The following is a 17,769-nucleotide window of genomic DNA, read 5'->3' on the forward strand; positions in this document are numbered from 1 at the left end:
ATTTCTTTCCGTGCTGTGCTGGGTGGTTTGAAGACTAAGTTCCTCTTTTTGTGTGGTGCTCCAAGTTTCAGAGGCAGGGCCATCACTGGATTAGATTGCACCCTGAGGCAAACAATTAAATATCATCCCTGATGGATTATTAGACAAAAATATAAGAAAATCTCCAATTGCTATTTTCTTTTTCTTACAAAAGAAACAGTAATGCAATTATTAATAATTTTTAATCAGTTTAAGCTTGGAAAAAACTTCTTTCCACACTTGCTACACTAACAGTAATTATTAGCGTAGCTATGGTGCCTACCACAATATGGCTGAACGAGCTCCCATATTAAGCCGCACCATCAGGCTGCCTCTATGCTACATCCTGTCGACGGTACTGTTCAGGGATTTAGGTTAAAGATGGAAAGACATAACTGTTGAACATGCTCACGCTGATTTTAATATCTAGCTTAGGATTCATATTTATTGTTTGACCAAGGTACGTGTAGGAGTCTATACTTTCTATGGCGAAGTTATTTAGTTGGATGGTGTGGGTTTAGCAGTATTTGTTTCTCATCCATTTGGTTTTGTCAGGGTGAATTTTTAGTCCTCTTTTATTACAGGCATAATGCACTTGATGAAGCATTGTTTCAAATTGCAGAAGGTCTTGAGCTATGAGTATTATATCATCTGCAAACATTAGTATTTGGAGCAGCTCTCCATTGATATTTATGCCACCTTTTAAGTCGGTTTTCCTTCAAGCACTTTTCAGAGTACAAAAAAGGTTTGGTCCATCTCATTGTTACACATCTCAGTTTATGGTGATAATTCATCATCAAATTCCTGCCATGTACCCTCACAAGGGGTGTACAGGATATGATAGTACTACATGAAAAATTTACGTCGTTACTAACTTCCTACCTACAATTTTCCTCCAAATCAGTCTGTTACCCGTCAAGACTCCAACATTATCAGATCTTATATTTCTATCTTCTAAGTTGCTTATTACCGTATCAATCCACCTATATCTTGGTCTTCCTCTGGGTATTTTTCCTGCCAACCTGGCAGAGAACACTTGTTTTGCTAATCTTTCCTCTCCCATTTTGTTTAAGTAACCATACCACCTGAAATTAGCTCTGCTAACGCATTCCTGAAAGCTGACAATGTCGAGTTCTTTCCTAATATCCTCGTTTTTATTATGATATTGCCATTGATGCCATCTATTCATGCCCTTAATCTTTAGTCTTTGATCATGTGTTTTACTTCTGATCCAGCTCTCAGATCCATCATCATCAAATTTCTGATATATACCCTCATGGGGGTGTACAGGATATAATAGTACTACATGAAAAATTTACATCATTACTAACTTACTATATACAATTTTCCTCCAAATCAGTCTGTTAAATGTCAAGAATCCAATATTATCAAGTGTTATATAATGAGCGTGCATTTTCTTGATCACAGAACTAATGTAAATAACTGTTTGGGAACATTGGTCAAGTGTAAACAGATAAGTGTTTTTAATACTGACTAATTTCACCAAACTTAAGCTGTTGGCATCGTCAGGGTACAATCACTGAGGTTAAAACATATCACAAAAATAGATCTTAACTGTAAATTCTAAAAATTGTAGTTACAAACTAAAATAGCATTGAACGTGAATAATACACGTATTGCGTGTACATGATTTACTAGTTGTTGCTAAGGAACATTCTATAGTTAGTATTAAAGTTCATTTCTTGTGTGTTCAGAGATCTAATTGGGGCTTTCCATATCTCTGGAAGTATTAAACCTTGGTTCCTGTTAAGGTTATCTGTAGTGTATGCGACTGTGGCTGCTTCTTTAAACATTCGGGAGTGGTAGTCTTCTTCTATGTAAAGGGTACAACTTTTGTCCCACTCAGTGATATGGTTTGTTATTGAGAAATGTGATGACAGGCCTGATATGTCTTGTCTGTTGTTTTTAACATAACCAATGTGTTCTTTCTGTCTAATCTTGAGGCTTCTCGAAGTCTGGCAGATGTAACTTGAACCCCACGAGCATGGGATATTATAGACTCCAGCATACTTATAGAAAGGATGGGTATCTTTTGGAGATCATAGTAGTAGTTTACAAATTGTTTCTATAGGTTTGAATGTCACTCTTATTTTGTGTGGTTGGAGGAGATTAGCAAGCTTGTTAGAGATACTGCTCACATATGGAATGGCGATTGTTGTAATATATTGGGTGTCTTCTCGTTCTCTTTGTGGTGGCTCAGAGAAAAGGATTTTGTTGACAAGTCTTCGTGAGTATCCATTCAAGGCAAGTTTATTAGATATCAATGTTAATTCATCTCGGAGGTCCTTTTCATCTGTTGTAATGCAGACAGCTCTTTTCTTTAGTATGTGTACTATGCTGAGTTTGTGAGAAATGTGGTGTTGAGGAGCTGAAATGTAGATAACGTCCTGTATTCATAGGTTTCCTGTAGACTGATTGGTTCATAAGGCCATTAACTTGCTAACTTAACTTTTTCTACTTCAAATATGGATATGTATTCCTGACTGCATCCCTGTTGAGTGTTTTTTTACCAGTGTGCTATCATTGACTGTTTCATTTTGCAATTTTTTAAAGTAATCACTCCATACTTCGAGGATATCTTTTTCTCCAGTTTTCTTGTCACCTCTAATTCCTTTTATAGCACTCTTTCCTCCATTAATGAGCTTCTTCAACAACCTCCAGAATATCTTGCCACCTTCTTGATATTTATTTTCTATGTTCTTACCAAAGTCATCAAATGACGTTTGTTTAGCTTTCTTACATTTGTCTCTGTATTCTCTAAGAGCACAAGCTGACTTATTTGCCAGGAACTTTTGATATGCTTTCTTCTTTTCTTCCACTGCCTCTTTAACTTCCTGTGTCCACCATGGAGTTCTGATTTTTCTATCCTTGCACATAGCCTCACCACATGCCTCTCTGGCTGAATCAATCAGTGTTTTCTTAAGGGCTTACCACTGAATCTCCAAGGTTTGGTTGCTGTTCTCAAACTCTCATTTTTTCTTCAATCATGTTTGTGTATTTTAGTCTACAGTTCATCTGAGAGTTGCTCAACTTTTATTCGCTTTAAAACTTTCTTAAATGTTATTCTTTTCAATAATTCTTGAGCAGGATAAATTCAATTTTATCCTGATCAAGACTAAATAGTGATCGCTTCCAATTTCAATTTCTCTGTACACTCTGGTGTCCTGCACCAGGGAGAAAACATCACTATCAACAATAACATAGTCAATGAGACTTTTCTTATTCCTTGAATCTTCTCTCCATGTGAATTTGTGCACATTTTTAGGTTGGAACATGGTGTTAGTAATAACCAGTCCATGTCCTGAGCAGAAATTCAACAAGTATTTGCCATTTTTATTAGCTTTGCTCTTTTCTCCAAATTTTCCCAAAGTATTTTTATATGTCTGACAATCATTTCCTACTCTGCTATTTAGATCCCCAACAAGGACCAACTTTTCCTTTTTCATTGGGTCAGTTGCTTTCTCTAAAGCCTCAAAAAATTCTTCTACTTCTACCTTAGTAGAACCTTCTGTGGGACTATAGGGCACAAATAAGTCTCATTGTCCAGTTCCCTATTCTGATATTTGTCCACATCACTCCAATTGAGACTGCCAGACAATCAAGAAGATTTAAGTTTTGTCGATTTGGAAAAGGCATATGACAAGGTGCCAAGAGAGAGAAGCTATTCAATACAGTTATATGGTGTCAATGGGGCATTATATCAAGCAATACTTAGTCTTTATTTGAGTTGTAAGTCAGCAGTTAGAATTGAAGGAAGTACAGGAAAATGGTTTAATGTTAAATCTGGTGTGCGACAAGGATGTACATTATCCTCTCTGTTATTCATTATCTATATGGATCACATTATGAAGGAAAGTGGTATTAAACATGATATCAGAATTGGAGATGTTAATGTCAGCTCTTTGCTTTATGCAGACGATGTTATACTTCTGAATATATCCGCTACAAGTTTGCAAGATTCCCTGAATAAATTGAATAACTGTTGTAATAGATATGGTATGAAGGTTAGCATTAAAAAGACCAAGACAATGAAAATAGGTAGAATTGTTGAAAATGGCAACTGTGGAACAAGTAAAACATTTCAGCTACTTAGGCACGATTTGTAGTGCAGATGGTAAATTAAATATGGAAATAGACAACAGAATCAACAAAGCTGGTATGGTAGGAAGTCATTTGAATAAATTCATATGGAATAAGAGAGAAATTAGTCAGAATACTAAATTAGCTGTATACAAGACAGTGTTCAAACCAGTTTTAACTTATGGATCTGAGAGCTGGGTCAGAAGTAAAACGCTTGACCAAAGACTAGAGACTGCAGATATGAGAGTTCTGAGAAAGATTAGAGGCATGAACAGATGGCATCAATGGCAATATCATATTAAAAATGAGGATATTAGGAAAGAACTCGACATTGTCGGCATCCAAGAATGCGTTAGCAGAGCTTATCTCATGTGGTATGGTCACTTAAACAGAATGGGTGAGGAAAGATTAGTAAAACAAGTGTTCTCTGCCAGGTTGGCAGGAAAACGACCCAGAGGAAGCCCAAGATATAGGTGGATTGTTGGATTCTGAGTGAAGAGAAATGAAAATTGTTAATACTTCTTTCAGAATCTAACATAATCCACCATGTCATAAGCAAGACTTGTGTATATTAGTCTCTTGCTTATAAATTAATATTCATATAATTAATTTAAGTTTGTTTATTATTGTTTAATTATTTAATCTAGAATATGTATTAGTTATAAAAAGGACTCTGTATAAAAATGTCATTCATTTTATTTAATTTATTCCTATGATTATATTGTAAGAAACTGTATATATGTAAGTTTAATGTACCTTATGTGAACTATGAATTATTTTCTTATTTGTATTTCTGAAAGAGAAGTAAATATGTAGAATTCTGCTGATATGGCTTCATTCTTCTGATTGAGATTTGATTGGCTGTTGTCAAGGAAACTGAGTTAATTTTAGATAACGCGTGCGTGGAGCGTGAGCTACGATATTCGGAGGGAGAAGGAGTTGATATGAGCTGAACTGGCTAGAACCGGATTTAGGTGGGAAGAATGAACCTATTTAATTGGAAAGCGAACGTAAACAGAGGAGAAGCATTCAGGACAGCAAGGAGTAAAGTAACGGGTGGCAGTAAGGGGATTTAGGAAATGCCATAAGTAGATTAAGAAAGGACCGGCAAATTAATAGGCAATTCGGAATATTTCTATGGAATTCTAAAATTACGACAAATTCCAATTGTTTTGAGGAAGAATAGTGCAAAGCTGAATTTAATGCATAGAAGAAAATAAGGAATAAGTCGATTACCTAAATCGAGTGCATCATGACTTGTGAAGCTCAATGTTTAATATTTCAGTTATTATAGTGAAGATTTCTTTTGAATAGTGTTACTTCAAAGTGATAGTTAACTACAGTTTTAAGTGTGCCTATAGTGAATCCAATGTGTAAAAGATGTAACCCGGTAAGAGCAGTCCATTTTTTTATATTTCAACGTGAAGAATAAGAGTTAGCTCCGCCTGATATATCTTAACATTAACTGTGGCGTTCTACTAAAAATAGCCGAAGTATGGAGCTTAAAAGTGTTTCCCCCTTGAAGTGATAACTGCCTCATAATTGAATTAAATGCTTGTTGACTAAGAGAGAATTAGAGAAATTTACTTTAAGAATATTTACTGTAAGATTCTGTAACATTGAACTGTGTGAACGGTTTTTAATTATTTGGAAGAATATAGAATTGACAGCTGGATGTCTGATGCCTAATGTTTTATGTTTGTTATGAATATTTGAGCTAAGTTGATTTGCATTATCTTGTTTTCAAAGTTATACAACCCTGCATTAAATGTTTTGTTTTATTGATTTCAATTTGGTGTTTGCTTGATTCTCTTTCATTGCACTGCTCATAAAGTTTATCAGACCTTGCGGAAGCCTTAAATGATAATATTAACCTTGGCCTGTAGAAAAGTGAGATTGCAAAAGTTAGTTGATGATTGATTCCACTATATTATAGAGACTAATCTGAATATAGGGTGTCACAGGATAATATAAATTTCTCTATATTTGGATCAATAATCAACCAACAATTAATTTAAAAAAAAAAAAAAAACTGATAATTTAAATAAGAATAACGTTCCAACAAGATGGCGGATTCAAAGCCAGGTTGTACAATCCTACATGGATTGATATGGTACAATGTGCTTTAGATGATAGAAATATAAGATCTGATAATGATAATATTGGAGTCTTGACAAGTAATAGACTGATTTGGAGGAAAATTGTAGATAAGAAGTTAGTAACGATGTAAATTTTTCATGTAGTACTATCATGTCCTGTACACCCCTTGAGGGTACATGTCAGGAATTTGATGATGATGATGATGACATTGAATATGTCAACTGCATTCTGATAGGAGAGCTATAGAACAAGTAAAATATTTCAACTATTTAGGCACAGTTTTTAGTGACAATGGCAAGTAAAATCTGAAAATAGACAACAAATATGCAAAGCTGGTATGGTGTTTAGCCATTTGAATAAATTTATATGGAATAAGAGAGAAATTGGCCAAAACACTAAACTAGCAGTGTACAAGACAGTTTGAACACTGTCTTGTTCAAACTAGTTTTAAGCTATGGGTTAGAAATAAAACACTTGATCAAAGATTAGAGACTACAGATATGTGAAAGTTCTTAGAAAAATTAGGAGATTGAACAAATGGCATCAATGGCAGAATCGTGTTAAAACTGAAGATATTAGAAAGGAACTTGACATTGTTAGCATTCAAGAATGTGTAAGCAGAGCTAATCTAAGGTGGTATGATCACTTAAACAGAATGAGAAGGAAAGATTAGCAAAACAGGTATTTGATGCCAAGATGGCAGAAAAGAGACTTTCCCCCTGAAGACCAAGGTCTAGGTGGATTGATTCAGTCAGCAGTGCTTTAGAGGAAAGAAACATTATAAGACAAGTAATAGATCTATTTGGAGAAAAATTGGGGATAGGAGATTAATTATAATGTAAACATATGCTGTCATAGTAGCCTGAACACCCTTCGAGGGTACATATGAAATAGATATTCTAATTGTTTATTTCAAGAATTACATATGCTGTCATGAAAATAGACACGACATTTATATCCTTTATAAATTCAATAAACTAAAGCCAGAAGAAGGTAAAACTCTGAAATAGAAATCGTCATCAGGAGAAATTCATTTACATTACTTCTCATCAATTAGAACAACTTGGAAAATCATCATATTTGTTCTTTAGAATAGCGTTCTTTCCAGGTGAACTATTTCCAGACATGCTACTAGTAGGTTTTTTTCTATAAAGAGAAACACATTTAGCCCAATTATTCCTTGATTCTGTGTTGGGAGGGGGGGGGTGAAGTTATCAATCTCCTCTCAAGACTTAATTAACATGAAAATCAATTGCTAGTGTGGATTCAACATTATTTATCATTTTGGAAGCAAGAAGTATTGAACATACATTACATGAAATGACACTACAAGGAACAATTCTTAACATTAAAATATTGATAATATAAAAGAGTGATTTGCAAAAGATTACAAAAGACTTATTATAAACTGTAACTCATCATGAATAGAATTGAAGAGAGGCACCATCAACAGAAGTGTCAGTGGGAAAGAAGTGGAAGCGGTAAAAAGACTAAGTACTGTGTCAACATAATTGGTGTTACCGTTACCATTAACAAAGAAGAAAATAGATGACCTACTAAACAGTAACTATAAAATCCTAGATTTGGGCACTAGTAAACTTCTTGAATGATAAACAATTTCAAGTAGCATAATGTGGGCAGATTTCAAAATGTGAAAGTAGACAGTGACTCTAGGTCTCGCAGAAACTTTTCTTCTAGAATCGAAGCAATTTTTCAAGTCGCTAGAGAAGGCAGCTGAGATAAAGTAAAAACTTCCCGTGTTATGAACAGCAGAGATGAAAATGAATATTCAACATGCAGAAATGTTTGAGGGAAATTTTGAGAAAAGTGCCTAGTTAGTAATCATAGTAAGTGCCTGGTGAATTTCTGTTTAGGATATGGACTAGTTATTACCAGGCAATTACCCATATAAGAGAAAAGTTATTACCTTTTCTTATGTGTGTGTTCTCACCAGGCACATTTTCCAAATAAAGATGGACACAAATTCACATGGTGAAAACACACACTTAAGAAAGAAAAGTCTGGTCCAGAATAGGTGGATTGATACTGCAAGATGTGTCTTAGAAGACAGAAATATGAGATCTGATAATATTGGAGTCTGGGGAGATAATAGATTAATTAGAAGAAAATTGTCGGAAAGTAAATAATAATGTAACTTTTTCATGTAGTATTACTGTAATATCCTGCACCTCCCCTCCCTAAGGATGCATATAATTTGATGATGATGATGAAATGTTTCTGCTGAGATTATCCAAAAGATACAATATGTATATAAAAGCACTTCTCTGATCTCACAAAGCAGAAATTTGGGAAATATTTTAAGATCTGCCCAGCAGTAAATGCTCACTGAGAGGCAAATTCTTGAGGTGTCATATAGAATTTTTCAATGACCACTGCATAATTACTTATTTTTGTGTATGTTTATGTGGTTATGTAGAAATCTCTTGTAAACATAAATTATAAATTCTTGAATAAGCAATTTTCCGGGCTTGCTGTCTGCTTTCTCGGACGTCTTGTCTGCTTATTCTTGTTTTTTTTTTTTTACCTCTATGGTTTTTTTCAGTCATAAGTTCATAACATTCAGTATCAGACCTATGTGCATGTGAAGCATTTTACTCAAAATTATGTTTGCTAAGTCTGATCCGTAAGTTGTGCACATTTCTCCAAACTCTGAAATGATTTTTTAAAATATGAGCACTTAGCATCATTTTCCTTTCACAGCTTAGTTCTCAGAGGAAACCAAGTTAACTTGATAACAGAACAACTTCCTTCAACTGTCAAGTAATCCTCTCATAGTTGCAGCAATCCATTGATAAACTTTCAGACTAGGTGCTTGTAAATGGGTTCAGAATTTTGCCACAGAAAACTGTTTGCATGCATTTTTACTGCAAATGTGCTGTTTATTCTGACCCAGAACTATGACTAATGATAATCGCAGATGTGACAGAAACAAGGTTCTTGGGACTCAGTATTTTTCTGCAAAAAAAGCTGACATTTTATCTAATATGTCAGTTGAGATATAAGTGCTGAAGAAAGATGAACATCTTTCACACTTTAGCTTCCACCTCTGGGGAATGCACACAAATGATCATCAAGACTATTATAAATCTCAAGTGTGCTTCTGCCAAAGACAGTATTCTTCAATGGGTGGATTCAGCCTGTCAGACAAATGGAGCATTTTAAACATAACCTATTCCTAGTCTTTACATTAAAGCAAATGAACCACCTTTGTCACTTCGATGTTGATAGCTTTCCTTGCTATATTGTGACCAAAATAAAATCCCTGCCTGACTATCCCATATGGCCAGTTATTTTTTGTCCATGATGAGAAAATTTGTACAATGCCGTTCATACTACCATATGTCCTTTTTTGGTTTGTGAATGAAATTATTACTGCAAGATCTAGACATCAGGGGAGATACATGTTTGAAGGAAGAAATGCACATCCAGGGATAATTGTTAACTAACTAAATTTATTTAGCTATTACATTATTAGGCCTACAGCCTCTATAGCTTAGTTGGTTTCAACAATGCCTTTCGGTTGGAAAGACCTGGATTCGAATCCTGTCTGGGACGTTAAGAACTTTTATCAGGCTTTTCAATTGAATGTGACGTAGCTGGTCGCGTACGGAGGTGGCATGGTCTTCCCTCCTGGAAACTGAAGTTTATCATTCTGCATATAGGCAAACCGACCAGGAGAATACACAGCAGTTTACATACAAAGTATACTTATAGTTAACCACCTTATCCTAGAATCATGGTTACAAAATTCAAGGATACCTTGGACAGTTATGAGTGCTTAAGCCTAATATTAAATTATTAGGCCAGTATTTCACCTTGGTTGCCATAACATCTTCACGGCACAAAGATATACACTAACAACATGAACACAGCACACCAGCAAAAAAAAGGCAAACAGAAACTGAGTGTAATAAGACCCTTCAGTCCTAACTGGTGCCCATTATGGATACAGTGATGGGCTCTTGCTGAAGTTCTCAAGCTAATAGTCTCTCGGATTTTAGGTAATGTGAGGCAGCCAAATTTGTTTAATTTGAAGAATGTTGATTCCAGAAATAGCCTCAGGTTTATATCTGGTTCTTTATAAAAGGGAGTTTTTTCTATTGCATTGTAGGATGTTCTAATTCAGGATTTAGAACATTAAATAGTGCATGTAGAGCTGTTATGGTGCTGTTGAACTTGACAAGCTCAATGCGAATAGCAGCAATTTGTTCATGTAGGAATGCTAAATTTGCCCATCTGTAAATTTATTTATTTATTTTTAATATCTGATCCACACATGACAGCCCATAAACCTATAGCACGTTAGTGCTGTGTATGTGTAGAGAAGAAGAATACAAGAAAAGAGGAATCTGTTCACATTTGCTTAAACAGCTGAGGGTTGTAAATACAGGAAAAAAAGTCAAAGCAGTTTACCAGTCAGATAACTGAAGAATTGAAAATGTACAATTACATGTTGCTGAAATGGTTGACAAACTAACCCAATCAATAGTTGCTTAATGGTAAGTTTGTCATTTGCAAGTTGGATAAAGAGAAGATGGACTCATGAAGCACTCAACCCATCTTGATGGAAGAGAATTAATCACTGTATGTAATAAATTAGTTCATTTTTCTACCTGTAGTTGTTGCATTTAATATAGGTAAACACATGAATGATAGCTAGCAGTGTATTTCAACATATTCCAATAAATGTAACTCACTCATTTGAAATGAATCATGCCTTTGTGAATTAGCATTTCTTTCTTAATCAAAATGTTTACTTGTTACCTTTAACTTTTGTGTTTTTGTTTTAGAGTATTCCTGGTGGTTATAATGCATTACGAAGAATGTATACTGAAGTTCAAGAACCAATGTTAAATGCAGCCCAAGAACATTTTGGAGCAAATCCATTTGCTTCTCTAATAAGTAGTGATGGTATGTAATTGGAAACTGCTAATTATTGAAAAGTTATTCCTAAATAATTATTTTTTAGTAAAAATAATAATAATAATAGTACAGTGATTTGTTATTTAAACATATTTCAAATAAGTCATTCTCACAAAAGTAATTAGAGCATGTTTATGTAAGCTTGTCACTTCACTTTCAAACCTTAATTAAGGTCACTATCCTATCATAGCTAAGTAACTTGGGTTTGTTGAAACCTAATTAATGTCCTGATAAGATGATTAATTTTATATAGATAGTTTGATTGTTCATAATCTCAGTCTCTTTTGTCTGTTCAAATTATGTATTTTCTGTCAAAGGGTATCATCCTTACACAAACTGAACTACAATGGGTATTGTATGTATGTGGCAAAGGTATCAAATGTAGTTTATTGTCAGATATATATGGTCTAGTTTTGTTATATTTTACTTTTATACCTAGAGGTAATTTTTACCAAAATAAAAAATTCATCCAGAATATGTCACAGGTGATGAGTCAGAATATTACAGTTTTTCATTGCTTGCCCTCTTTATCTATATTTACTTTACTGATGAGAGAAAAGTTTGTTTTTAAGTTTCTTTTTTAGTTTAAGTGTTAGTAAGTCACTATTATGGCAGATTGAAATCTATTTAAATTGTCATTAGACATATGAGGGTGGTCTAAAAAGTTCTCGACCTCGACTATAGATGGCAACACCATTTGCAAAAGATTTTTTTTTACTAAGTTGGTACATCTGTCATAAGCATTCATGTGAAATTGCAAGTCATTCTATCAAGTATTTTGCTTTAAACAGCTGTCTGAAGCAAAAATGTTGTCTGTATCCCTTGAAATGGATAAAATTGAGTATCGTGCGGTTATAAAATTCTTCGGTATAAGAAGGTTTTATTCAAAAAGAAATTCATTTGAACTTTATAAAAGTTTACAGACACTCTTCTCCTTCATTTTCGACAATTAAGAAATGGACTGCCGAGTTTAAACGTGGCCGTACCAGCCTTGAAGATGATTCATGTGAAGGACGTCCAAAAAGTGTAACAACACTAGAAATCGTTGATCAAGTGCACAATATAGTATTGGATGACCGGTAAGTCAAAGTGCGTGAAATTGCTGAGACTATAAGCATTTCAAAAGAACGTGTGGAATACATTTTGCATGAAGAATGGCAAATGAAAAAGTTTTGCATAACATGGCAGATCAAAAACGCACTCGCATGAAAATCTCTGATCAATGCTTGAAGCGTTTTAACAAGAATAAAACTGATTTTGTGTGTCGATTTATTACTATGGATAAGACTTGGATTCACCATTACACACCAGAATCCAAACAGCAGTCAAAACAGAGGGGACAGAAGCCGGTTGTTCAGCACCAAAGAAGGCAAGGTCATAGCATCGGTGTTTTGGGATGCTAAAGGCATTTTGTTTATTAATTATCTTGAAATTGTAAAACAATAACTGGGGAATATTAATCTGATCTTTTAACCAGATTAGACGAAAATATTCCTGAGAAAAGACCCGGTTTGCAGAAGAAAAAAATCATCTTTTATCAGGACAATGCACCTGCCCGCAAAGGTGTTTTGGCAGTGGGAAAATTAAGGGATCTGCACATTATGAATTGTTGCAACATCCACCCTATTCCCCAGATTTGGCTCCCTCTGACTTCTATCTCTTCCCAAAACTAAAACTCTTCCTCGCTGGTCAGCACTTTTCTTCGAATCAAGAGGTGAAGCTGTAGAGGGGTATTTTGCAGATTTTACTGAGAGCCACTACAGGGATGAGATAATGGCGCTGGAGCATCGCTGGAATAAACGTGTCTTCAGGGAGATTACATTGAAAAATAAAAATAATTTTGAAATTATAAATTGTTATTTCCGAGAAGGATATCCTCCACAGATGGAGGGAATGCTTTGAGAGCCTTCTTAACCTGGGTGGCCCAGGTTGTAGACATCCAAGAGGTGCAGATCGGGGCAATGACTAGACTCACAGCAGAAGAGGTCCATTTAGCAATAAAATCGCTAAAATCGGGCAAGGCTGCTGGTGATGATGAAATTCGGCCTGAAATTCTAAAAGCCTTAAATTGAGACGGTGTTCTCTGGCTGACTCGAGCATGTGTCAGGCTGCTTGGATATCTGAGCGAGCACAATGGCAGACAGGCATAGTAATACCAGTCTTTAAGAAGGGAGACCAGAAGGATTGCAGTAACTATCGTGGCATCTCTCTGCTCAGCCTGCCTGGGAAAATGTATGCTAAGTGCTTGGAAAGATGGTGCAGGAGCATAGTTGAGTCAAAGTTCCAGGAAGAACAATGTGGCTTTCATCCTGGTAGAAGGACAACTGACCAAATCTTCACTTTAAGGCAAGTCTTTGAGAAATCTTGGGAATATGCCAAGAATGTCTACACATGTTTTGTGGACTTGGAGAAGGCATATGACTGGGTTCCTTGGGATAAGTTTTGGCAAGTAGTACAGGAGTATGGAGTGGATGGCCAACTATTAGCTGCCATCAAGTCCCTGTATGAATGCCCCGAGTTTTGTGTCAGGGTAAACAGCACAAAGTCTGAACCTTTTACAGTCTCCGTTGGCCTCCACCAAGGGTGTGTTCTGTCACCCCTCCTTTTCATAATATTTATGGACTGGATTGATAGGCACAGCCGAGGCAGTGAGTGTGTCAGAATTGGAAGATGTAGCATTGGACATCTGCTTTTTGCAGATGACCTAGTTCTGCTTAGCTCTTCCACAGATGACCTCCAGCGGACCCTAGATAGGTTTGTTTGTGCAGACGCCGGAATGAAGATCAGTGTGGCCAAAACTGAAACATTTGTGGTCTCAAGACACCCATCCCAGTGCACTCTAAATGTAAGTGGAGTCCCACTGAGGCAGGTGGAGAAGTTTAAATACCTTGAGTCCATATTCACGAGTGATGGAAAGTGGGACGTAGAGCTAGATACTCGAATTGGCTTAGCAAGCTCAATATTGCGGGAGCTTGGCCGTTCGGTAGTATTGAAGCAGGAGTTAAGCCAGAAGGCAAAGCTGGCTGTCTTCAATACAGTATGTCCCCATCCTCACCTATGGTCATGAGAGTTGGGTAATGACCGAAAGAATACAGACACGAATCCAAGCAGCTGAAATGAGGTTCCTTCTAGAGGTTGTGGGGCTGACAAGACTCGACAGAGTCAGAAGCTCTGCAATTCAGGAAACCCTTAATACTCAACCGCTGTTTCTCCATGTTGAGAGATCACAGTTACGTTGGTACGGGCACCTGGTCAGAATGCCACAAGAAAGGCTCCCTCAGCAGGCCCTCTTTGCCAAGCCAGAGGATGGGAGGCCACATGGAAGGCCAAGGACTCGCTGGATAGATTATATCCAAAACCTTGGGTGGACACGTTTGGGAATCCCACCAGAACACCTGAGCTTGGTAGCAGAGGATCGTGACCATTGGAAGTTTCTCTTGCAGCTGTTGCCCCCACAACCTAATTAGGAAAGGTGGGCCTTGAAGATGTATGTATGTATTTCATTGTTAGGCCGAGAACTTTTCAGACCACCCACATATTTTTTAATTTAAAGCAGAAAAGATTAAAACATGAAGTGGATTTTTTTTTTTTTTTTTTTTTGATAAAATTTATTTTGGGAAGATATTTGTTCAACAGTAATGGCTGCATTTGAACAGGAAAGGAGAAAGATACTGGCAGATTTGATTGCTACTCATTAGAAGAGAATGAAACTAAGCATATGAAAGGGGAGACATGTAGATAAGAAAACTCTCAAACTCATTTCTAAACAATAGTGATGCTGAATGGAGAAGAGAAATCGCATAAGAAAACTTATATTTGAAAGGACCAGTAACCTAAAACTCCACTGACTATGAAATGTCAGATGTTAGTTGACAAGAAATGGTGTCAGAAAGAGAGAGACTAACTTGTCATAAGCAGCAGCATCATTATTTCATGATATTTACCCTCAGCTGGAGTACACAATACTATTATACTACTGTACCACAAAGTTAAGTTTATATTATTACTTAGTATACTGTTAACAGACTTTCAAATTAATCGGTTCATTCATCAGGTATCCAATATTGTCACATTTTACATTTTGATCTTTTAATGCAAAAAAGTAACTATATCAATATGCATAGATTTTAATATGATTCTTCCATGATGCTGTCTGTAGTCTTAGATCTCTAACCCATCTTTTAGGTCTAAGGTAATTATGGTTGAATTCTCTGGATATTTGTAGTTTGGAGTTATGGCTAATTTATCTCTTATTCCATATAAATTTATTTAACTAGCTCTTGTCTACTAGCTTCACTTACCATCTTCACTAAAAATTGTGCATAAATAGCTGAAATATTTTGTTTGCTCTGTTGATTTTTTATATCCTAAAATAAAAAATGATGGTATGACATGACAAAATTTCATGCCGGCTGGAGCATCACCTGGTTAAACAAGGCCCCCGTTGTTTTCGCCAGAGAACCAGGGCGAACAGCGAAAAGTCAGCTACTGGAACAAATCTGAAAACAAACCCCAACTCAACATCACCAGAGTTAAAGATCGGTACTATCAAATAAGAAGCCTGAATGGCAAAGAAATGGTGCTAGCTGAGGAATTAGATAAGTACCAGATCGACATAATAGGGGTGTCTGAAACAAAAAAGACCAAAACTGGTGAGATCTTTCTGAGCAATAAATACAAAATGTTATATTCAGGCAATGACAATCAAGGAAAAGAAGTAATAGCCATAGTATTCAACACAAAATACGAGGCTAATCTTCTTGAATGGCAGTCAGTCTCAAGTAGAGTAATGTGGGCAAATATGAGAATGGGGAACTGGACAATGACTTATTTGTGCCTATGGTCCCACGGAAGGTTCTACTAAGGTAGAAGTGGAGGAATTTTTTGATGCTTTAGAAAAAGCAACTGACACAATGAAAAAGGAAAAGTTGGTCCTTGTTGGTGATCTGAATAGCAGAGTAGGAAATGATTGTGAGACATACAAAAATATTTTGGGAAAATTTGGAGAAAAGAGCAAAGCTAATAATAATGGCAAATATCTGTTGGATTTCTGCTCAGGACATGGACTGGTTATTACTAACACCATGTTCCAACATAAAAATGTGCACAAATTCACATGGAGAGAAGAGGCAAGGAATAAGAAAAGTCTCGTTGACTATGTTATTGTTGATAGTGATGTTTTCTCCCTGGTGCAGGACACCAGAGTGTACAGAGGATTTGAAATTGGAAGTGATCACTATTTAGTCTTGAGCAGGATAAAATTGAATTTCATATTGAAAAGAATAACATTTAAGAAAGTTTTAAAGCAAATAAAAGTTGAGCAGCTCTCAGATGTGAAGTGTAGACTAAAATACACAAAGATTATTGAAGAAAAATCGAAAGAGTTTGAGAACAGGAATCAAACCTTGGAGATTCAGTGGCAAACTCTGAAGAAAACATTGATTGATTCTGCCAGAGAGGTATGTGGTGAGGTTGTCTGCAAGCGAAGGAAAAGAAGAAAGCTTATCAAAAGTTCCTGGCAGATAAGTCAGCTTGTGCTCTTAGAGAATACAGAGACAAATGCAAGAATGCTAAACACTGTGTAAAACTAGCTAAACAAAAGTCATGGGAGGACTTTGGCAAGAATATAGAAAATAGATATCAAGAAGGTGGCAAAATATTCTGGAGGTTGTTGAAGAAGCTTGGGAATGGAGGAAAGAGTGCTGTAAAAGGAGTTAGAGATGATAAAGGTGACATGAAAACAGGAGAAAAAGATATCCTTCAAGTATGGAGTAATTACTTTGAAAAACTGCTAAATGAAACAAGCAGTGATGACAGCACAGTGGTAAAAAACACTGACCAGGCATGCAGTCAGGAATACATATCCATATTTGAAGTAGAAAAAGCCATCAAAGGCTTGAAATGTGACAAGGCAGCAGCGGTAGATTATATTTGACCAGAAATGCTGAAGTATGGTGGTATAAGAGTCTTACAGTGGCTACACTGCATAGTTCAGAAAGCGTGGACAGAGGAATGAATTCCCGATGATTGCAGTAGAGCTCTAATAGTACGCATATATAAAAAAGGGAAATAAAACTGAATGTGAGAATTACAGAGGTATTTCTCTAATGGAAGGAAAGCTTGGTGAAGAACTAGCTGGATTCAGGCCAAATAGAGGCTGTCAGGATCAGATCTTCACTTTACGACAAATAGTGGAGAAATCATGGGAATATAACAAAGATCTGTATTTAAGTTTTGTCGATTTGGAAAAGGCATATGACAAGGTCCCAAGAGAGAAGCTATTCAATATGCTACAGTTATATGGTGTCAATGGGGCATTATATCAAGAAATACTTTGTCTTTATTTGAGTTGTAAGTCAGCAGTTAGAATTGAAGGAAGTACAGGAAGATGGTTTAATGTTAAATCTGGTGTGAGACAAAGATGTACATTATCCCCTCTGTTATTCATTATCTATATGGATCACATTATGAAGGAAAGTGGTATTAAACAGGATATCAAAATTGGAGATGTGAATGTCAGCTCTTTGCTTTATGCGGATGATGTTATACTTCTAAATAAATCCGCTACAAATCTGCAAGATTCTCTGACTAAATTGAATAACTGTT

At 35.9% G+C, this 17,769-nt stretch overlaps 1 protein-coding gene across 1 annotated transcript in view; it reads left to right on the forward strand.

The window, feature by feature from the left end:
- Positions 1-17,769, forward strand: part of LOC150098188 (ubiquilin-1-like) — a 252,240-nt gene that overhangs the window by 160,824 nt on the left and 73,647 nt on the right. Inside the window, exon 8 of the mRNA XM_090406088.1 lies at positions 11,031-11,151. Coding sequence (XP_090262214.1) covers positions 11,031-11,151 — 121 coding nt within the window. The remainder of the gene's footprint in view (positions 1-11,030; positions 11,152-17,769) is intronic.

This window comes from Typopeltis vanoorti, chromosome 16 (assembly GCF_054136105.1).
Source record: "Typopeltis vanoorti isolate ZY-2024b chromosome 16, IOZ_Tvanoo_1.0, whole genome shotgun sequence".
Taxonomy (NCBI): Eukaryota; Metazoa; Arthropoda; class Arachnida; order Uropygi; family Thelyphonidae; genus Typopeltis; species Typopeltis vanoorti.